Source organism: Misgurnus anguillicaudatus, chromosome 11, assembly GCF_027580225.2.
Source record: "Misgurnus anguillicaudatus chromosome 11, ASM2758022v2, whole genome shotgun sequence".
In the NCBI taxonomy this organism is placed as follows: Eukaryota; Metazoa; Chordata; class Actinopteri; order Cypriniformes; family Cobitidae; genus Misgurnus; species Misgurnus anguillicaudatus.
In genome coordinates this window covers 2,145,206-2,169,206 of record NC_073347.2, presented here as the reverse complement: position 1 = coordinate 2,169,206, position 24,001 = coordinate 2,145,206, and the positions used below count along the sequence as shown (strand labels likewise).

At 34.9% G+C, this 24,001-nt stretch overlaps 3 protein-coding genes across 3 annotated transcripts; 2 read left to right on the top strand and 1 right to left on the bottom strand.

Annotated features, from left to right (window-relative positions):
* Positions 1 to 127: 127 nt before the first annotated feature.
* Positions 128 to 6,645, top strand: dnaaf10 (dynein axonemal assembly factor 10). The gene is made up of 8 exons (XM_055169363.2): positions 128 to 590; positions 846 to 946; positions 1,062 to 1,192; positions 1,324 to 1,425; positions 1,809 to 1,924; positions 3,134 to 3,268; positions 4,505 to 4,602; positions 6,276 to 6,645. The coding sequence occupies exons 1-8, from the start codon at positions 396 to 398 to the stop codon at positions 6,481 to 6,483; spliced, it is 1,086 nt and encodes a 361-aa protein (XP_055025338.1). The 5' UTR covers positions 128 to 395; the 3' UTR covers positions 6,484 to 6,645.
* Positions 6,646 to 7,923: 1,278 nt separating this feature from the next.
* Positions 7,924 to 11,314, bottom strand: psmb1 (proteasome 20S subunit beta 1). The gene is made up of 6 exons (XM_055169365.2): positions 11,142 to 11,314; positions 10,561 to 10,668; positions 9,460 to 9,541; positions 8,980 to 9,109; positions 8,787 to 8,893; positions 7,924 to 8,216 (listed from the first exon to the last, which is right to left on the bottom strand). The coding sequence occupies exons 1-6, from the start codon at positions 11,240 to 11,242 to the stop codon at positions 8,031 to 8,033; spliced, it is 714 nt and encodes a 237-aa protein (XP_055025340.1). The 5' UTR covers positions 11,243 to 11,314; the 3' UTR covers positions 7,924 to 8,030.
* Positions 11,315 to 15,925: 4,611 nt separating this feature from the next.
* On the top strand, positions 15,926 to 22,413 carry perp (p53 apoptosis effector related to pmp22). The gene is made up of 3 exons (XM_055169366.2): positions 15,926 to 16,205; positions 18,536 to 18,676; positions 21,519 to 22,413. The coding sequence occupies exons 1-3, from the start codon at positions 16,001 to 16,003 to the stop codon at positions 21,728 to 21,730; spliced, it is 558 nt and encodes a 185-aa protein (XP_055025341.1). The 5' UTR covers positions 15,926 to 16,000; the 3' UTR covers positions 21,731 to 22,413.
* The last annotated feature ends 1,588 nt before the right edge of the window (positions 22,414 to 24,001 follow it).

Genomic DNA, 24,001 nt, shown 5'->3' with positions numbered 1-24,001 from the left:
AGTCTTATAATGTTTCATGTATTTCAGTAAACGTTGTTAAAGTTGCTTTAAATAATGTATAAATAATAACTTTGCTCTAAAATTTCATTCAAACGTTTTGGAATGAACATTAATTGTGCATTTTGGATTTTTTTGCACGTTCAATGAAGAAACATCTGTCCTTTAGTTGTCCACAACCATTTGTAATTTGTAATTAATTACTAATCTTAAAAAATATTCCGTATTATGTTTGAAAATGTAAGTTTGCGGTTAATTTAGATCAGGCAACAACTAGGGCAGTTGTGTGTTGTGTGAGGGGGTCCTGAATCTCGGGATCACGGGAGAAAGCTGTTAGGAGACAGATACGTCAACACCACTAAAGTCGTTAATTTTTCTTTATATTTCTGATAAACTGAATGCAAAACATGTCAGCAGGCTTGGAGAAACCGCAGATAATAGCGCACATTCAGAAAAGTTTGAATTACACTGTTTTTGAGAGCAAATGGATTCCGTGCAGCGCAAAGTTTGTTTGTATGGGAAACCTGGCGAGAGGAACGGGAGTAATGCAGATCTATGAGATCCAACACGGGGAACTGCAGCTGATCAAAGAGGTTTGAAATGATGTTTCGTTTGACACGAAACAAATACATTACATGACATTCACTGGCAAAGTTTAGATTTCTAGAAAACACCAAACCCTTGGTTGTCATGGTAACAGCGGGCTCTTCTTTAGCTCATGTTCCTTTCTAAGCGGTATCATTTCAGAACTGTTTACTAGAAATGTATGCGAACCCCCAATAACTTGTTATCTTGCTGGAATAGTTATTTTTTTGTAATACATTTGTTGATTGATTTGTATATTCCAGATAGAAAAAGCCAAGCCTATCAAATGTGGAACATTTGGAGCAACATCTCTTCAGCAGAGGCATCTGGCCACGGGAGACTTTGATGGCAGTTTGAATGTCTGGTGCGGTTTTGTTGCATCTGTTGGTCTTTATTCACTCCGTATCACATTCATCAGCCATCCAAAGAGAGAGTTAAAGTAATCTCTCAATGAAGCCTCTCTTTGCTTTGCTTTGCAGGAATCTCGAAGTCCCCGACTGTCCTGTATACTCAGTAAAGGCACACAAGGAGATCATTAACAGCATTGATGGAGTAGGAGGGCTGGGCATTGGTGACGGGGCACCTGAAATTGTTACCGGAAGTCGAGACGGTAACAAACGTTATTGTTAAAAACAAAACCACCATGATTTTTCATCGCATGTGCATGAAAATTGAGCTTGCCCTAGGTTTGATGCTTGTTTGATTTCAATGTATGATTTATTTTGATCTGTGGTCTTACAGGTACAGTTAAAGTGTGGGACCCCAGACAAAAAGACACACCTGTGGCAAACATGGAGCCACTGGAAGGAGAAACAAAAAGAGATTGTTGGACGGTTGCATTTGGTATGTGTTTCTGACAATTATATTGAAGGTCTGTTAGGTTATCATTGTTCCATCAGACACAAAACACACAGAAATATTTGTGACTTAAAAAGTTGGGGAAAGTTACAGAGATTGGTAAAATCTACTTTGAAGTGTTATGGAAATTTCTTATATTTTTTATAACTGCAAATTGTTTAGAATTAGTCACAGTGTTAATTATGACAGATTTTAGAGTAAATATTTCTCTTTGTCTTGTTCTGAATCTATTGAAAGCTGTCATTGTAACGTGTGTTGTATTATGCTTTGTATAACACTGAAATAAATATAGTCCAAATATAATCCTCTCACATATATTTGATTTGATTACAACATGCTCATTTCAGATTGTCTTGTTTTATTTAAAGGTCATGCTTTCAATGACCAGGACCGTTGCGTCTGTGCTGGATATGACAACGGTGACATCAAACTATTTGATCTGCGAAACATGTCTCTACGATGGGAGACGAATATCAAAAATGGTGTAAGTGGGTGGAAATGTCTTTAATGCCTTTATATTTTATATATTGTTATATAAAAATATTTCAGCGTTCATTGAAGTTGCAAAACGTAGCCTTGTTTTTGGTTAAAAAATAAACTAAATCAGTTATTGTTGTATCAGTTATCAATATATCATTCAAAAAATATTTAAGTTAGATTAATAAATTTTTTACACAATCAACACACACATCTTTACTACAAATGAACACTTAAAGTTTGTTTGTGGGACCTACCGTTATCATACAATTACACAGAAAGTGACAGGAGTGCAAACGTTACAACTTACCCCATAGGTGATGCCTCCAAAACACTCTTTGTTAATGCATACGTTTGTGCCCTGCTCACCCCCTACATTATTATCAGTCTTGAAATCTGTCTCCTTACTTCATAAGGTTAAGATTATAATATGGATTTATAATATAAACTGTAGGGTTGGATGTCAGTTTGACATCATTTGACTTCACCACATGTAAAGATAAGTAAATAAAGTAACCTTTTGTGTTTCATACAGAGATGGATAGAGAGACAAAAGTTTGGCAGATTGCAGCTTGAATAGACCCTTTTACTGTTTGTACACAATGATGACGTGGCAGCATATGTGTGCATATTTTGGTAACAGAAGTATGGCAAGAATCAGCAGTGAAGCAACACAGACAGAGAAAGTTATTTTAAAAAGTTGACTTATCAACTTTTTCAACACAGCTATCAGATCCGTGTACTATAGTGGAGTGGATAGAAGATGTTAGCAGATGGCAAAATATAAAGTGTCCAGATACATATATCTGTATATTAGTATATTATATTAGTGCAACCAAACGCAACAACCAGACATTTTGATGCTGGGAAACCATTTTAATAAACTTTCTGAGTTGCTAACACGTTAGAACCAATGGGGAATAACACCACTTCTGTTGCCGAAATCCGCGTGCAGGCTGTTTGATCACGTGGGCTGTAAAAGGGTCTATAAATGCTGTAATAATGACACTGATAGACTAAATGTGCGCTGTCAAAACGAAAGTTGTGTAGAATACAAAGTTTTGGCCTCATTTGTTGTTGCTGTCAGCTGATTGGTCCACAATGTAATGTGCAGAAATGACAAGTCACATAGAGAACCTCACGATGTTTGGTGTAGATACAGAGACAGTGTGGATCCCAAGCCCCATGTATCTGAAAGCTTTTTGTGTTTGAACAGGTATGCAGTGTTGAATTTGACCGAAAAGACATCAACATGAACAAACTAACAGCAACATCGTTAGAGGGAAGATTTCATGTGTTTGACATGAGAACTCAACACCCAACCAAAGGTTTTGCTTCAGTATCTGAAAAGGTATTTCAATCTGAATTAATGTTCTTGGAACGTTTAAATAGGATCAGCGCGTTTTTCCAAGTTGTTTTCATAGCTGGTAATAATCAATTCAACTTTTTGTGTTACCAAGGATGCCAAAATAAACACCAAGAGCCAGATTTACTAAACGGGGCAAATTAGCGTAAGAGCGCAATTCCAAAAAAGAGCAGATATGAGTGGTTATATATGCGGGTTATTTACTAAAAAGACGCAAATAAAATAACACATCTGCAACAGCTGATTTCCATAATGACCAACGCAATCTAATAAGAGCAGCACCAAATTTGTTTTAAATTCGCAAATAAGCAAAGCTGATGAGGTAAACTACTAACTCCTGATTTAGCACCACATACATCACAACTAATAAACTGTTACATGTTAAAAAATACTCTGCCTTACCACACACTCTCTGATCTCTGCTATGCCTCTCCTATCAGCACCAATTGCAGCCATTTCAAGGGCAAAATGGTTTAAGACATGCCTTTTTGCGTTATATAATGCTATATAAATACCAGTTGTTGTGGCCAGTGTGGATGTGTGTGCAAGTATAGTGTGTGTGTGGGTGGGCGTTAGGTTTGTGAGAATGGTTTGTCCGTTACCTGCGCACCTGTGTGTATGTGCTAATCAGCCATGGTAGTAAGGGATCATGGGGAAGCCAGACGGGTCATTTGGTTGAGGAAGCCACACAGTTTTTCAACCTCAGCTGTGCGATGGTGATGATTGTTTTTTACACGTTTAAGTCAGTCGTTTGTATATGTTTTTTAAATTTACATAATAAAGAAGAGTTAATTGTACAACGATGGAGGACCTCGTTTATTTGCAACAGCAAGAGTTGGAAAGGGCTTCAAAATACCTGTAGTGGCTTTTTTTGTGGACAGATTGCCACTACACCAGTAATATCACACACGCAAACCGTAGTAAATCGTGTTGCCTGAATCATTTATAATCTCCTCCCATAAGTTTTGCCTCTGATAGGAAACTCCTAGAAATGCATATGGAATAAGGTCAGTCGCAAAAAATAACTAAACAACACCTTTTCAGCACTAATGATCCATTGCACGTCTTTAGTAAATCCTTACAGGTGTTATTTAATGCAGTTTGCTCTGGCGCACGCTGTTAGTAAATCTGGCCCCAAATCTTTTCTGTACACTGTGAAAATATTGGTTTTGCTAAATATTTGTATTCAATATATCAAATCATTTGCTCTCTTTGTTTTAGGCTCATAAATCTACAGTATGGCAAGTGAGGCATTTGCCTCAGAATCGTGACATTTTCATGACAGCTGGTGGAGCGGGTAATCTACATTTATGGAAATAGTAAGTGAACTCTTATATATGTGAACTGCGGTTCAGTGAAAATATTTTCAGACCTGAAGAAATCATGGTAAATCTGTAATGGGTTTTCTAGTCTATGTTTAAAATGCTAGAAATGGAACTTTATGTAAAGAAAATCTTGATTGTTAACTAGTTTGACAACACTCTGGCTATTAAGTTTCTCATTCAAAATAGTTACACAAAAGGTAATCTGACCCGGTTATGACATGAGGAAACAAATGTTCCTGGAGCTCTTGACATGTCTGTGAAAACCAAAGGTTCTTAAAAGGGGAACACACAGATCTGAGCTTTTTAGTCAGGCCATAAATGACTGAATTTTGTATTTTTTATATTGTGCTATTATAATCACACATCCACATACAAAATAAAGTAAAAGATCATGTCACGTCAGGATAAATAAATAAAATGCTTATAATCGAATAATCCTGAGCGATTGGGTCAAAAAGTGTGAAAATCCTGATAAATGTTTTACATGTGAAAAGCCAAATGACATTATTAGAATAAAGCAAAAAAACCCAAGAAGCAGTAGGTTACCAGTGCATTTTATAACAGCTAAGGGCCGTTGTTAGGCACGACGCGAAGCGGTTATGCATAACATTAATTGTAATTATATTAGTACATATATTACTCTTCCGCCAAACAAAGTAGTTCCTCAGAATCAAGTGTGACTGAAACAGAGCGCAGTTCCCAACAAACACAGACGCAGTAAAGACACAATGAAAATATGATTTAAGACTGTGGTGTTTATATTATAAACCAACATTCATCTAATTTATACATTAACATTTATATTGTGCAACTGTTGAAGTGATGATCAAATATGCTTGGAAGCAAGATTAACTCTTTCCCCCTCAGCGTTTTTTTTTTAAGTTGCCACCCAGTTTTAGTTTAATGCCTTGCAGAAAAATTATCTTCTTTAAAGGTATTGCGGAGGATTTTCTTTTTCCGGGTGGATCATCAAGACTATTGGTCCTCCTAGTTGTCAATCAGGAGTGTTGCGCAATTGCATTGTTTAAAAAAGTGGAGAAGGCGGTTCTTTTCCAAAATTCGAGAAAATCCTCCACTACACCTTTAAATAAACATAAAATATCAAATGAAGAATAGACCATCCGCTTTCAAACAAAAACAACCCTTTCATCCTACCTTATTTTGTTGTCTTATCACCTCTCAAATTTTTTAGCTAAAAGCGGAGATAATTCCATTTTTGTGAAGAAGTTTTGTAAGAGATCAGATTCAGAGCCTGATGAAAACACGCTGTTTTCAGTGTTGAGTGAATGCGTCAGTGTTTAAGTTGGGTAAGATCGTCACCCAGTGGATAATAGCGGACGTATGAACTTCAGTTATAAACCCCTCAGACAACGTTTTCTCTTTATCGACGAGATGACTTAACAATATTTATTAACATTTATGTGGATATCGCCATTAATTGTGCAAACGTAGACAAATTAAAAATATGATTAAAGAGTGTGGTGTTTATTTTCATAAATCAGTACGTATCAACAGTGACGCAGTGATACTCGTGTAATGCGGTCTGAACCGTGATGTCACCGATGTATTTTATCACGGCTTAGAACCCGTTTCAACCAATCAGAATTTAGAACCAGAACTGCCCGTTTTATAAAAATCATTTTTGTCTCTGCCGTGTTTTCTTCCAGTGAATATCCAGCTCAAAGGAGTAAGAAGGGTGCTGATGATGTAGAAATGGGTGTCGCTGGGACCGTGAATCTCCTGCAGAATGTCACTGTATCTACACAACCCATTTCTAGTCTTGACTGGAGTCCTGATAAACAGGGTCTTTGTGTTTGCTCTTCATTTGACCAGTCTGTGCGAGTCCTCATTGTGACCAAGCTCAACAGAGTCTAAGTTCACATTAAACTATGAACTTTTTTTATTTTTCCCAAACAAATTGGAATCTTTGACTATATTCATACCACATGTATTGTGCAATTATTTTTCAGTTTTGTGTTAAAATTTTATATATTAATTGCTTGTTGATATACATTAAATGAGTTACCATATCCTAAACCCTTTTTGATTAAGATACAATTTTATTAACACAGATGGTTGTGTACATGTAGTCATAAAAGACGGTACCTTACAGCATTTATGCAGCGCTGTAGAGTAGGGGAGAATGGGGTACAACCGAACGCTTTTTGGCTCTATCATTCAAAAATTATTTATGTTAGATTAATCATTTTTGTTACTCAATCAACACGTGTCTTCTACAAATGAACAAACTTAGTTTTTTGTGGAACCTACCGCTATTGTACAATTACACCGAATGTGACAGGAGTGCACACATTACAACTTACCTTATATATGGGGTTTATTGTAACACCTGATAGAAAATTAAGTTTCAACAAATAATTTAATAAAATTGTTTATATAGCTGCCTATAATAGATAGATATCTACACATTCATCCATCCATGATCCTTCATCTAACCATCCTTGTATTAAGCATCAAGGCATATAAAAAGATTTTTTTGAAAGGGCAAAGAAATGATAATTGTGAGATATTTATCCTGATATTGTATTAACAGTTATCATTTTGATTAATAGTATTTACATTGTTTTCATTATCATTGTATACCTGTTTTCAATCCCAGCTATCAGTTGCTAGGAGTTGCTGACATGTTTCAACATGCTGTTACGTTTTAGGTAATAAGACAGTGATTAAAATAAAATAAGGTTGGATTTGATGACTTACACACCCAACAATTGAAAAAAAAAAACATGAGATGAAGAAATTTACTTTTCAGACCAAAAGAACAGATTTGAGCAATTTCTTCATATAAAAATGGGTAAATGTGTGAAGTAGCTGTGTTACAATTAACCCCACGTTAGTTTGTGCCCCACTCACCCCTACCTAAAACCATACTCGAGCAAAACCTTACTGCAAAAATGATTGTATTACAAGTTACAAATGAAGAATTTCAGTCCTGCTTCAGTAAAAGTATTAAAATGTCACATTTTTACAATACTTGAGAAATAGTTTCCCCAAATGTGAAATTTTATGTTAATAGTTTGTCGTAAATCCAAAAATCCATAGTACTGTTGATATACAAAATGTAATTTGTTGACCATGTTAGCCAAATGCAACTGATACCAAACAGTGTTGTTTGTGCAATTGTTTTAGATATGACTAGATACCGGTGGGCTGTATTTTAAAATCATTTCATTATCATTTGCTATGTTGGTAACCTAAAACCAAAGCAGGTTTAAATTCTCAATACGATCTCATGAAAACAAAAGCTATAATTCACACAGACAATAATCCATTTTGAATGAAAGACAACATTGATACTGGTTGCATGTATTTATTCTTGAATAGAAATATAAAAAGAACAGTGGATTGAAAGTTGCAACTTGAGAAAAACACAAACAGGCTAGTTTTGGCAAGGCATCATCTCAGTCTTTCCTGAGGGGCACAATCTCTTCTCGGATGCCTTCCTTGGTGATGATGCATAACTTGAGAGCATCTCCTGTATAGACATCTCTCTCTGCAGCAGAGATAAACACGTCCTTCACCAGCTGTATGGCTTTCTCTTGGCTCAGGGGCAGCTGTTCCACATTCTCCATGTTCTTGAATCCGATCTGAACACAAAATACACTCATTTCAGCATTCAGGATACCTGACTACATGCATCAAACCTTTCTTATGTGTTAGTTCATATCAGTAAAACAAACTAAACTCGGACTGTAAGATCAATGATTTAAGTTGACATGTTCGGTTACAACAATGCTTTATCTAGAGATAATGGAGATTCACAGCAATCTACTACACAAGAAAACCTTAAGAGACACTCACGCTCCAGTTGAGATTGAGAGTTAGCCTAATTTTACATACTATAGTCTCACAAAAACATGTGCAGGTCCACACATTTTACATGAAGGGGTGAAAACATTGCAATATTTTGCATTGTAATAATTAAGCACATCTAACCCTTTTAACGTCTCATTTTCTAAATGCAATATGAGCTTTTAGTAGTTTACATTTTAATTGGTGATTCATTACTGAACCAAAGTATTTAATGCATTTAAAAAATATATATTTTATGATGAATGTATTATTAAAACTTTCATGACAATAATGAGAACGATAGAATTTCATTTTCTTTGAACAATAGCAATGAATGTTGAATAAGTAAAATGAAAGTGTCTAACCTGGTTGTCCAGAAGCGGCTGCAACATTGCACTTGCTGAACCACCTGCTTTGTAAGTGTCTCTCTGGTATGATCCAACTGGATCAAAACTGTAAACCGCACCTCGACCTTAAATAACAATAACAAATCACTTGTCTTTAAAATGTAATTCTTTGTCTGTAATAACATTTTCTGGCGTTTGTAAGTGTACTCGCCTTCCTCGTCGAGACCGCCGATGATGTTGTACACATAGTAAGGGAAGAAGCGCCTGCCATATAGAATAGTTGAGAGCATGGCTGCGATGGCCCCGCTTGTCATGATCTTATTATTTGAATGCTTGTACATCTATAACAGAGGAATGATCGTTCATGAGAAAATAGCCATTCTGTGCTCGATTCCTCTATCTACTTGTTAGTGTCTTGGAAGAAATGAGAGGTCTGATGTTTTACTCTTAGTTAAAGTCAAGGACAACATAATGGTGCCTTATTTTTGCAAGCTACCCATTAATATGCCAAAATTTTGGCTTCAGCACAAAAGCGTGAAGGCGCTATCTGACTTCAGACCTCGTTTATTTTGACAAATGTCTCATATAACAGTAATAATATTACTAGGTAGCAATCACAATGTTAAAATTGTGATCTTGCCATAATTTAAAAAGCTTAAATAAATGTAAAACATCTCATTTTCTCGCCTACCTTCAGTCTCGCCTCGATGATTTTGGTTAGAGTCAAGCAGTCACCATGGAAACCACTGCATCCAAGCACAGTTGTGTCTGTCCTGTATGGGAATGAACCAGAGAGATTTTCTTAAACCTGCTCAAATGTTAAGCACTGATCTCTGAGTGACACGTGAATAGGGTTGCAATATTCTGGGAATTTTTAAGACCGGAAACCTTTCATGGGAATTATTTGGAATTAACAGGAAGATATGGGAATGAACTGGGAATTTCTGATCTATTTTAATTTGATTTATTTATTTGACAGGGACAGTGTACATTAATTAACATTACTGTAAATGCACCAGAATTTGCCAAAAGGCTATTTTCCATCCGACAGATCTCAAAATTGTCTACCTAAAAACACAATGTAGAATTTACAAAAAAATAATACAAATAATAAAAACAACAAAACAGCTATAATTCTGCAAATCCTAATACTAAATACAATATACAAATTTACTATAAACAAACAGCAGGAAGGGTTGAGGAAAAATTCTATAATATGGTATTATAGTTGAACTAGCAAATACCAAAATGTGTCTATACAGTAGCTAGCTAGAAAAATCAGATATCTAAATGTAAGCTGGCACTATTTCATTAAAAATGAATGAGGTTAGCTATCATGTAGCCAGCTCAAGCTGTGATGCTCTTTCTTCTATATTCTGCAAGCCAGTTGTCTGTTATCATACAGAATTACCTTAAAACCCAAAAGTTTGGACACGTTACTATTTTTAATGTTTGTGAAAGAAGTCTCTTTCTGTTTTTGAAAGAAGAACGGTTTCTAAAGGATTTTTAAACAAATAAATCCACAGCTTGATAAGTGTCAGGATTTTTCTAAATTTGTATTACCTTGCATGCATGTCTGCTTATGACCAAACATATATGATGCATATATGTATATGATACAGTTTATATAAATTTCCCTAAATTTCCAAATAATTCCTGTTAATTTTTCAATTTGGAATATTTCAAAAATTCCCCAGATTAAGTTCTCATGGAAACTTTTTTGCCCCTTTGCAACCGTACACGTGAAGTAAGAGGAGTGTGTGCATGAAATAAAGAGCACTGCATCACTCACAGTTTGTAGCATTTTGGGGAATCGCGGCTGTGGATGCTGTATCCCTCACTCAAACGTGTGTCTGAAGCCACGAGAGCAAAGTCTTCTCCAGCCACAGCCAGCACAGTCCTATGAAAAAAAACACACATCTCATTTAATTATCATATCAAACACTCCCATCCTTTAGTTTGTTAGTAGCATTAGCATTAGTGTAGTTGTGAAGTCGAGTCTATTAATAAGACATTAGACATGATGTAGCATTATTTATAAAGTGAGCTGCTTTAAATAAGTCACATTACTGATCTTTTTTATTTTTTATTTGAATGACCCGTTTCTGATAGTGAAACTAAAAACAGCAGTGGAGCCATCATCAGCTCATATATATATAAGCAGTAATTTTACGGGCGGCTGCGACTGAACTGAATGTAACTGTGCTCAGAAAAATTGATGAATAAATCTGCAGCAGCATGAATACCACCACTAAATAAAAACTAAAGAGATTATCGCTTCATTTGCGATATGTAAAGTCAAGCGACGTGTTGTCTATCTTAGCTCTTGCTTGATACAAATCATATCGCATTATTTTGTTGTTGGTTTCTTACCCTCCGTTGAAAGCATAGGGGGAGAATTTGTGCTCCACTGGTCCCGTGTAGTGATACTCCTTCATTTTGCCATTATCTCCGTAACTCTGAGAGGATATCATCGTGAAATACAACCAAAACTCGCTGTCTCACCGCAATATGGCCGCCGGAAGTTGACAGGTCCTTGCTTCCTGTACGCCCGCGTCACGGAGTTTACAGTCACGTGGTACCACAGGTTCAAGTGCACCTAGAAAACTCGTAATTCCGAGTCGTGCATTCGTTATTATGATTGATGGTTTCAAGTCTTCCTTGTTTCGTTTTTAACTTACGAGCCGGTAAGTCGTGTTTACGACTCGACGTACCAGGTACGTTTTTTTTAATTGAAATGAAAAATTCAAAATTGCTTCTTTAAAACATTTTCAGTCGGAAACACTCCACTACATAGGAAGGCTACATTGTTTCAGCTTATTCATATCAAAATCATGACGACAAAATCAGTGTTGTGCTGAAAGATGTGATCATCACATCATGTCTTTCTAACACAACAATTAATCTTAGCTATATTAACGTCCTTTTATAAGTTAAAGCAACTCACTTTTATATAAGTTGAAATGGCTTGTAAACTAAGGGTTCGTAAGTTGGTGATAAACCCCTTGTTTAATATGTGACATGTGCAGGAATTGAATGTAATATTTAATATGGCCCTATAATCCTGTTATAGTCTTCAACTCAGTCATAAAATACTGTCTGAAGCAGCAATTTAAAAATGAAAGCATTTCACATAAAAATGTGAAGATTAAAATAAATATTACATTTGTGGTCATTAAAAAGCAGGAGGTCATTGTTTTATAAAAAGTTTTGTGTAAAATCCTTTTTTATAAACCATTTGCATTTAGTCCCTTATGCGGTAGAGGATGAAAGCTGTCCAAATAAAAAAATAATAAAAAAATCTTTAATGACTGAGGTGGGAAAATATGATTTGTTTAAAGTTTGATATGTCCCTAATGATGTGGGGTTTAAAAAAAATTATGTAAGTTAAACAAATGTTTATGTTTAAGTTGAGATATTACTCTATATAGTATTACTATCTCAGGGATGACCCATAAAGGCATTATTATATTTATTAGAAGAATAAACATTTTTGGGGGACCTCCTAAATTCCCAGCACCTATCCCAAACCTAATTCAGGCACTAGATTTGCAGTTAGATTTATAGGCCACATCTCGTTTCTGAAATTTTGCTTTATTGCTTACTTTTGGTTAGTTTCCTTTGCACCAAACTAGAAAATAAAGGAAATGAGACAACACATTTTAATTTTTGAATGAAATATTACAAAACAATAAATATTTTTTTTAATAAAATTTGCTATTTGTAAAAGTGTTCCACCCCTGTTCATAGGATCACTTGTGAATAGGGTTATGTCTGCATTGTTTCCATTCTGATTCACGTCATGCTGCGTTACCACTTTGGGTGTGCATTATTTTCTAATAACTCAATGGCCTGTCCTCAATTAGTCCTTACTTGACTTTATATAATAATCACCTATGAAAATGATATCTAAATATTTGCTTATTGGTTGAAACAACTCTGCATTTTTAGAGTGTGTATATACATACAACCAAGGACAAATGTTGTGGTAGGCCTATGCCAAGGGCATGTTGTGGCATAACGGTTAGAACAGTGTTTTTTTTTTAACCAGGGACTTTGTTGGGCTTGTAAACCTGTTGCTGGGTTGATTCTCACAACCGTCAGAAAGTGACTGTGGTACCCGTGATCAAGGCACCAGAACTCCAGTTGTTCCCCAGGCGCTGTAGTAAATGACTGACACCACTGCTCCGGGTGTGTCTTCACTACTCACTGAATGGGTTAAATGCAGAGGTTTGCATACTTGACAATATCTCACTTTTACTTTATAGAAAAACATTTACAGTTATTTACTTTTACATTTTATATTAAATTAATTTACAAATGAAGAACAATACAAATAAAACTAATTTTTCCAATAATGAGTCCTATATTAAACGAAATATTAGAGAGCAGAAGATGGATGACAAATAATTTGTCATTCAAGATACATCAGCAATTCTTGTTAAATTTCATTGAATAATCACAACACAGGTTAAAACATGCAGGAACGGCATTTTAAGGTACTAATGAACACAGTCATACCTTCGGGTTATTGCGTACCCTGAACATTCAGTAAACTTCAGCGAAGTTGGGTGTGTCACCTTAATATCTGCAGGCAACTTTCAAACCTGTCCAACCAGGGAGTGTTAAGGCAAACCTGTGTCCACCCTCTGTACTATGAAAGTCTTTCCTGACTCATTGTAACATTCAGTTTTTAAGTAGTCAATGATATACCTAAGCTGTCTGTATACACATTAGGCTGAGTAAACACACCCATTAAACTGAGAACTAAAATGTGATTCACCAAAAATCATGAGCATGTAATCAGAAATCACTCTAGTTTCTACCTGGACTTATTAAAAGGGTGGCCATATGATTTCTCATGAATGTCTTTCTTATTTGTCAATTTTAGGACTTGTGAAGGTTGGGATAGTTCGCCCAAACATTAAAATTCTGTCATCATTTATATTGTTCAAAACTTGTATTAATTTAAAGAAAATGATTTAAAGGTATGAACACACGCTTTGATTTGTCCACACCCACCCAACATCATCGGATCAAGGGTTGACCAAGAACATATTCGGGGAAAATGTTAAAAAACTGTGTTGGAATAAAAATGATTTATTTATTTATTGTAAAGGGGACAGAACTCATTTTTAAACAGTACAGACATTGTAAATAAGTCAGAGTTAGATCACAGGCTAATTTTCATCTGTTGCCCCTTGACAGATTTTAAAAGACAACCTAAAAAGGAGAATGAAATGAAATAAAATAAAAACACAATAATACTTAAATTCATGCAATACATAAAACACAAATTGAGAATGAAACTCATTGAACCAGATACTTTTAATCATAATTTCAATTTCTATGTAAATGTTCAATCATTTAAACACTCTTAAATCAATTGGCAAAAACTAGTGTTAGCTTCTTTATAAAAAAGGAATTTGTGTATATTATACGTATGTTCATATTGTACATAGCATAGAGCATACATTTTCTCACTGGTTGTTCTACATTATAGAAAAAGCTAAATAAACATGTAAAACTATTTAATCCATATGACTGTTAGACAGGGTTTTATGCTTATCTTTTAATATTTAATCAATGGTATAATATTAGAATATTTTTAAGGGTAATATTATCTGTCTATACCAATGGCTCATTAGATCACATACAATATGTTTGTTGTACATCTGAACAAAGCATTAAGAATGTACTGGTACTCACAGCTTTTTCTTTTGAAATCATTAAGAAATACAGAAACAAATAAAAAACAGGCAGTTTGTCAGTTATGCCATGTTTATTTTACTATAATAACACACCGTATTATATTGCCACATTTTTACTGAAATGTCTACAATGATAATAAATGCAGGCTAGAATATTTTCATTCTAATTTATCAAATTACTGCTAAAGTATTGTATTGTGGATGCTGCCATCTAATCGTGCACTGTAAAAAGTAATATCTAGATCTAACATATAAAAAGTGAGGCAAGTGATTGCATGGGAAGTTTTAGGTCAACTTGCAACCTTTTTAAGTATAATAAACACTATAATATTACTTAATTCAAATGCAACAAAATTAAGTTTAGTTAACTAATAGTTCTAGTATTACTCTGTTAGTTTAATTTACTTTTCTTGGTACAGGTAACTTTTTTTATGGTTTGTTGTTGTTTCCATAAACATTGATTTAGACTTCATATTTCTGTGAGATGAGGGCACGAATTGTTTATTCAATCAATGTGCCCACCCAAATTTGTTTTGGGCAGCTGTAAAGCATAACTTCAGTATGCAGTCTATGCACAAGCACCAGGCTTCTGAACAATGGTAACTACAAAACTCAAAAGAAGAAACAGAAGCTCTAAAAAACTAACAAGTCTTTTTTATAGTAAAAAAACACATCAAATAGAGTTTATATTCAAATTATACTCTCCAAATGCAGTCCCGTGCAAAGCATGCTGGGAACTACGAGTCAACTGCCTAGTTAGTTATGTTACATAATAAAATCATGTAGTTTCAACACAAAATTATTATGTTAATTTCCTTCTTACAAATTTAAGTGGATTATACATGATAAAATTAAGTTGAATTTACTCAATGATGTGTTCATTTAATTACTCAAATTATTCAAATTATTATGTTATTTTAACTCATATTTTGATTAAAAAATATATTTAAAAAATGTAACACAGTGTACTCATTTTATTTAGTTAAATCTACTAAGGCACAGAAACACTTTTTACAGTGTGTATACCATGGGTACATAGGGGCTCATAGGATGTAAATATTTAAAAAATAATTCATGTTTTCTTGCAAATAGTTTAATGACACTGTGTTGTTAATCTCTTTAGACTCCCCAGTGCAGATTTATGAAAGGAGTTTATTTTCATTAAATATGGAACATGGCAGAAGTTTATAAATTAATTTTACATAGGCTAATAATGTAGGTATTAATGATACTACTACTAATAATAATAAATAGAAGAATAAATTACTGTAAGAAAAATGTGTCTCTTTCAGAAAACCGCATTTATAAAGCAATATAATTAATCGTTTGTCACTTTGTTAATGATATGTTTGAAAGTCAAACAGGAGAGTCACACCGGATCAAATTTCAGTGGGAGGCGGAGGAGGAGGAAGAGGAGGAGGAGGAGGAGCTCTGTTATAGTTAAGAAAGAAACTTGTACGGAAAACATTCAACGCGATTTTCACTTGGTTTCCAGGACACTAACGAGCGGTTTTGTCAAAAATGTTTCGCTGTGGAATCGCTTACCCGAGGTGCAGGTGGATTCTGCCTCTCCTGCTGCTGTTTGCAATTATTTTTGACATTATTGCCATCGCAGCGCAGTCCGGATGGGTCGAGGACGAGAACGCCAAAACCCATTACGCCAGTATGTGGAAACAGTGTCGAGGCCGAAACGACCAGTGGGAGTGCAAATCTCTCATGGAGTTTTGTAAGTGTTAAAGTCTAATGGTTTTATCATCCAGGTTTTAACTTAACTTATGTATGGCTTAAAAAACAGCAGACGGTAACAGGTGGAAACTTCATTTCTGATCAATATTTACGCAATAATGACAGAATTTCGATTTTATGTTGAATTATAATCGATTCAAGGTGATGTTTGTTGATATTAGAGGATGTTACAGTTTTTCACATCAACGTTTAATCAACTATTGTAGGCTATTGATTCAATTCAAATGCATTTCACAATGTTGCTGCAAAGCAGCTGAACAGTACAAACGTTTTAAAACAAAGAGTAGGCTACAAAAACATAAAGAAACGCATTTAAGAAATTAGAGAAAACAGAAAAAAGTATCAACACACAGAATACATAAACACGTGTTGGGTAAACAAATGCTGTTTTAACCAGTTTTAGCTCAGCCCTCTTAACTTGACTTGACCTACACTGTAAAAAATACTTTGCTGCCTTAACATTTTTTGTTAAATCAACTTAGATTTACAAGTCATTTCAACTTACTTACTTGTTTATCTTGACTAGAGTTGAGTTGTTACAGGTGAGTTGTTATAACTACAGGTGAGTTGTTATAACTTATAAAATATAGTTGAAAAAAGTAAACTTCATTTTGTAAGTTGTTGCAACTCGTCTCTTGTCAGGATAAACAATAGTTAGTTGACATGAGTTGATTTAACAAAATTTTAAGGCATTTTTTTACAGCGTACATTTATACAAGTTTATAAAACAATATAATATGCTTAGACCTGTTCGTATCAGATTTATAATAGAAGACTTGAATAACAGTTTTGCTTAAAACGTAATTAAAACGCATATTCAATTTAAAATAAATATGCAAGATTTATTTTTGTTAAATGGCTTATTAGGTTGTTTTCTGGTGTATTGTTTGCGGTGTTATAATGTTGGACTAAATTGATTACATTTAATTAATTCCTTAGTGTTGTTATTATTATTATTATTAGTGATATTAATAAATACAGAGATCAGTAACAGTTACCCCAAACATTACCCTATACACGGATATTACTGGTCAGTCCTACATATCCCTCTGATGAAAGAGTTTAGTCTCATACTGGTAAACAGTTGAGTATTGGGTTATAGTGAATGTTATTTTGGAAATTCAAATAAAACAGAAGAGTTTGTAAACTGAGTCGCGCACAACCTGTTAAACCAGTTAACGAATCCCGTCATGATTCATGTCAGTTGAGGTCAAACAGTTGACTGCTTTATAAACAGAGTAACAGTCATTAATTTTTATTTTCTGCTGTTATTATATAAAATATTATAAAATAGACATTGTTGAAACTATTCATCGATTGATTCGGTTGTACACATGCCATGATGCACGCTTAACTATTCGTCTGCTAAACATGTGAGTGTTGTTTCAGAAAATTAAAGTTTGTAACTTCATTTCTGTGACCACATTGCTGTGTTCAGTATTTTCTTACATTGATTCGTTCTAAAGGTAGAAATCGTTCATGTCTATGAGAGACATACTAGTTCATCAGTGAGAGCCAGCCGCACCCATCATCACCTCCCCCGTACACCCGCCCGGCGGGCTACGCCTCGGGAACATAGGGTGGGGCAGTATTCGGAAAAAACACATTCCTCTATTGAGGTTTTCTCAGCGTTGTCTATACAAGCCCATGATACAGCAAGTGAAACTTATTCCTCACTGAGTGAAACCTTTGAGTTAATGTTTAACCAGCCATACTGTAATGTGTTGAAGTTTGCCCATTGTATTTGTTCTGTGCCTTTAAAGTTTATGTTGGCCAATAAAGTGAAGCATTAAACTAATCATTAAACTCATCACCACATGTCTTATTTTTAGCTGTTAAACAGGATGGTCAAATGTTCTTGACAAATGTCTGCCTGAAGGTAAAAAAGCACCGAGTTTAATGTATGTATCAAAATAGATATTAAACAAAGACAGTTACAGGTTGCCACATGATTGTGCTCAAGCTACAGTAGGGTCATGTTCATGTTTGATATATATTATGCATAAAATATGATTATCTTCACTGAAGTTTTCTCACATTTTATCCAGATTAACAATATCTACCTACTCCCTATAAATAAAAATGTGTGTATGTTATGCCTTTGTTACGGTCTCTGATTTTATTTAATTTATAAAACAATCTTTTTTCTGGTTTCAGTTATTTCTTGTTATTAAAATTATTTCTATAGAAAATTGAATGATTTTGAGGTGATATGGTACAGTGTTCAAATCTCACCTATGAGCAATAGTTTAATAAAGGAGGAACAATTAAGCAGCACAATTTTAAAAGTTCTTGCTTGTTGCCTTGCAGCATGGGCGCAGGCCGTCGCTGCCCTGATGATCATCGGTCTCATCATCCTCATCCTCGCCTTCATCATCTCTGTTGTTGCCCTCTGCTGTACCCTTAACATCCCTCTGCTGCCATTAATCGGAGGCTTCCTTATCGTCGCTGGTAAGATACTTTTATTTTATTCGGCTGGATATCGAGGTGGACAAATTGGCAGAATCTTTGCAAACAGAACAGTTTTAATCTTCTGTTTATCTTCATGTAGAAAAAGTTTAGGACTGTGTGGGATTTTAACCCTTCCCTCAGCAATGAATACAATACACAGGAAGATCCTTTTCCTTACTCGAAACAATGATTTGAACATTATCCAAATATATGTGGGGTTTTACGTCGATACCATTTAGACTGTGATAAACTATTTGGCTGTCTGTCAGTGGGGAGGACTGCTGTATGTCACTGACACATTTTTAGAGAACATAGTGAGCAGGGCGTATCCTAAACACGATAAACAAAGAACAACATGTTACTAAAGGAATAGCTCACTCAAAAACCATGCATGTCAAGATTCAAACATCATTTATCTAACCGAAGCTGAAACAATCCATTTTACAGTGTTATTTATTATAGAAATATTGCGTTGATTTTCTAGCAAGTGAAAGTTACTTTTAGAGGTAGATGAGATGTTTTGTCCTGGATAACAGTGAGTGCTTTGTTTGGGTGTTGCCATGAGATGGATTGCCGACAGCATGTTTACAGCTCTCACCCCTCCTCTATCCCTCTCTATTATTCAGGTGTGAACGTTGAGAAAGGTCTCGCTGACTCATATTTCTCACTAACTCCTTTGTTATAAGAATGAATCATAGACTCTCCTGTCTGAACACTTGTGATGTCATCAACATCAGTGCTTGTTATTGACTTATTATTTTTTTATTTTTTTATTTCGTAACATCATAATTATTGTTCTGTTTATTAAACCCACACCTTTAGTTTTCAGTTACCTTATACAGCATAAGTTTGTGTAACTGAGGCCAGCTAGGAAGTAAGAGCTCGTAACAAAGTATACTTGAATGTACTAAAACTATACTAAAGTACATTTGTAGTCCATTGTTATTTTCATGCTAAATAAAAGTGTACAAATATAGTTTAACCTCATTAATACATCTGTGCACTTGGATTATACTAAATACCAGTAATACTAAAAATGACCTCATTTAGCACAGTTGAGTACACTTGTAAGTTTGCCGAATTTTCTGTATTTTAAGTACAAAAATGATTGTGTGAAAATAGTACAATACTCAGTTTATTTTAGTGCACTTTCTTGACCCGTGATGTGTAAACCTCATGCTGTCAAGTGACACACACACACACACACAGTTAGATCGTTTCTGATCACTGATTCGAATCCCACTCGGAGGGGGTTCGGGTAGGACCGGTCCCGCAAGCCCGATCTGAAGCGATTCGGATGCTTGTGTCAACAAACTCAATGAACTGTGCTGCTAAAGCAATAGTCTGAATCCATTAGCAAAGCAGTGTTGCTGGAAGTGTCAGACACGGCCCTGTGTAAAAATGTCGGTCCACACCCAAACAGGGCTTGGTCCTGCGGCACCCCTCCCTTCTCACAGGGCATGATGGCTTCGTTGAGGAACCGATTCAACATTTGAAACAGAAACTAAATGTTGCCAATGTTAAATGAGGTCTGAATCAAAAGTTGAAAAAGCAGAATTAAGCTACATTTGTACATGTACTTCACTGTAAAAAAATTAGCTGTATTTATGCAGCTGGTTGCCAGTAACTTACTGTAGAAAATAAAGACGGAAAAATGTTCATGTTCATTTAACTTTGAACAAACTGTTGCCAGTAAATATCATAAATGTAAAATCTACAGTAAGTTACTGGCAGCTAGTAATACTGTAATTTCTACAGAATTTTTACAGTGTTTATAAGTAGAAGGAACCTTAAGGAATAGTTCACCTAAACATGAAAATTATCTTTTTTTTCAGCTAAACGGAAACAAATCATTTTATATTAAAATGTGGTAATTTGATCTTATAAGGAACTCAAGCTCCAAACAGCACATATACATCAATCATTAAATTAAACCAGATGACTCCAGTGGGTTCATATATGTCTTTTTAAGTGAAACCACATGAAATGGAGGAATATTTTCAATGTATTTATTTAGTGGTACATTGCAACATACAGATCAATATAAACGGTCATATAGGGCTGTGCAATTAATCATTTTTGATTTTCAATTTTAATTTTCGATTCAGACAATTACAAAAAACAAGTTAATCCAGGTAAAACAATTATTGTGAGATTAAATATAAATTGCATATACTACACCAATGGTTCCCAAACTTTTTCAGCGTGTGGCCCCCCTTGTGTACGGTTCATTGCTTCGCGGCCCCCCAAAGAAAATTTGTGACAAAAAACTGTTCTAAAACTCAACATTTTAATAAAAAAAAAAAAAAAAATTAAATTATACAAAAAATTAGTGCTTTTGGTTAGTAGCCTTATTTTTTTAGGTTTAATTACACAGAATTCATGATAAATTAATGTATTTTATAAAATGTCATAAAACTGGGGCCCCCCTGGCACCATCTCGCGGCCCCACAGTTTGAAAACCATTGTACTAGACCAATGTGTTTGTAAGGCGCCACTGCTTTGATACATGTAGCCTATTGCAACACTTACTTAATAAAAAGGTTAAATAAATGCATGTTTTCAAAGCCACGGAGTAATCGTGTTAAATAATTGTAATTATGAATTTTACCAAAATAATTGAATATAGAATGAAGAAACATGCAACATTCATATTTTGGAAATTGTTCCTTTGACAAAGAGAATTATAGCTACAGTGTTTAAAATAGTTTGTTGACAGTTTTATATTTTTATGTGTGACTTTAATTGTATGTGTGTGTGTGACTGAATGTAGATTTGAGTCTGAATAATTGGATGATGATGTTTTGTTGTTATCTGACTGTAAGATTTTCTCTTGTTACAGTAATCATCCAGATCATCGCTCTGATCATCTATCCAGTCATGTTCAACGATTTGATCTATGAAGGTTATTATGACTACACGTGGGCATACGGCTTTGGCTGGGGTGCCACCATCTTGATGTTGGGATGTGGAATCCTCTTTTGTTGTCTGCCCCGCTATGAGGATGAGCTCGCGAATGCTGCCAAGGTCAAATACCTCTACACCTCTGCATAAATAAACCAATATACCGCAAATCTTCGAGGACTCTTAACCACCCGGGCCTTAATGTCAATGCTTTTTGCTCTCCAAATGCATTGTCATGTTTGAAAACAAATTAGAGGACCTTGCTGACTATGGGGGCTGTGAGTGGAGCTAAACTGCGTTCGGCTTCTTACTCTTGGGGCTAAAGCAATGACCTTTGCTTTCATTTTAAATAGAATTATCTCGTTGTTGAAAAATATCTGTCGACAGTTTGCATCACAATGTTCACGTTACACGTATTAGATGTAAATATTATTCATTATAATTTGAACAGCACTAACAATATGTATTCACTAGCCGTTTGGAAAGTATGTATGTAGTTTGTATGGGATAGTGCTTACATACTTCTGTAACATGAACATTGAATGTAAAGTGTGACAGCGTTATTTGTATATTGCTCAAACATCTCTGTGTTAAGAAAACATTTGTAATGTGTATGAACTTTTATGTTTTGTCATTCCATGATGACCCTTTTTCATTTTTTAATACTTGATTATACACTGGTGAATATCTTCAAGTGTCCTTTGCTGTCTGTTTGATGAAGATATTTGTTTACAGAGAGCAAACGTAGTTTTTCAGCAAAAGTGATTGCAGCAAATAACAGTACTTAGATGTTTTTCTATGCTTTAATAAAGTGTAATATTGTAAGCTCTTGATACGTTCACATCTTTATTCATTCGTTCACTAAAATGAGTATCTTGGGAGAGAGTATCATCAGATTATGATATTATAAACTATAGTGTGCTAGGCTTGTAAAGTATGCAACATGGTAGGTTTTGTTTATGTTTTACTAGATTCCGATTAAATGTTTTAATTGTATGAAGCTTGTGTCATTTGTGGTTCATTGTGTTATAAATGGTAGATCAATCTTAGTCTCCCTGAAATGTAAGACTTTATAGTTGTTTATATGTCTATGTGGTGTTTGTAATATACAAAGCATGTTTAAATTAATCATTCAACAGCATTGCTGAATTTTCTTTCCATAAAACTGGAGTTTTCTCAAAACTTTGAAAATTGCCTCGGTTTCGTCACAAATATGTAACCAATCACATTTAAAGGCGGAGTCCACGATGTTTGAAAAACGCGTTGGAAAAGGAGACGGGCCGACTACCAAAACACACTTATAGCCAATCAAATCAAATCAAATGCCGGGTTGCGTATGTGTGGGGCGGGTCTATCAACAGAAGGTCCAGATTCTATTGGGGTAGGGGCGTGTTTGTTTGGGTGATTTCAAATATCAACACTGGCTTTCAAACATCGTGGACTCCGCCTTTAAGAGCAGTAGTTCGAGTCATAGATATAATGTGTGAATGCCACACTGAAAATGATTTGCAGCACTGGACTACTTTGCATTTATAGATCAGTGTCTATATAAATGAGGCAAGGGTGAAGATACATAAGCTTAAGTTTTTAAGCACAAAGAAATTACTGTGACAGGGAAAAAACTTTTACATTATGATTCTCAAAGATGAGTTTTAGGAGATAAAATGATTAACTTTAAATCAAAAGAAGATAGTCTTGTTAAGGCAATAATGCTTCTGGAAAACATCCATTGTGTTAGTTAGACCCGTTTCCCACCACCTATGTGTATCAGCTAGAAATTATTGTACATTACTGTAATAAATACATCTTACATAATTGAAAAAAGCAATACTGTACTACTGTTCTGGACAAAAACCTGACATTTGAAATGCACACTGGCAAAACATGTAAGGAAGAGATTTACATTTTCAAAAGCTTTATTTACAAAGACATTACAGTTTTTCTTGATTGCTTTGACGCAGTTGTCAATAACACAGAACTAAACAGCGGCACTCATGGTCAAAATGACACATTTTGTCTGCAATAAGCAACAAAACCAACATTTTCCTTCAAACTAATCATAAACTTGATCATAAACTTTCCACCTCCAAGCACTGAAGAACTCCTCTGGGATTCAAAAATGAGGAATATGAGAAACAGCATCATCATATGAGGGTGTACCCCAAACCAAATATTGACAAGGAGAGAGTGGTGCAAAGCCTTAGACCGTCTCCATCCATGCTGGCAAAGAACAATACGGACGTGGCACCTTTTTATAAGGCCTGCAGACTGATTGCTATTTGAAGATTTGTGTGAAGGAGTGTCAAACAGGTGCTTCAGTGAGTTCATACTGATCTAGGTAGTTTCCCATAGTTAGGAATAAATGGTTTCTGTTTTGTTACCATAGCGAGAGTTTAGACTGCTTGATTGACATCTGTGTTA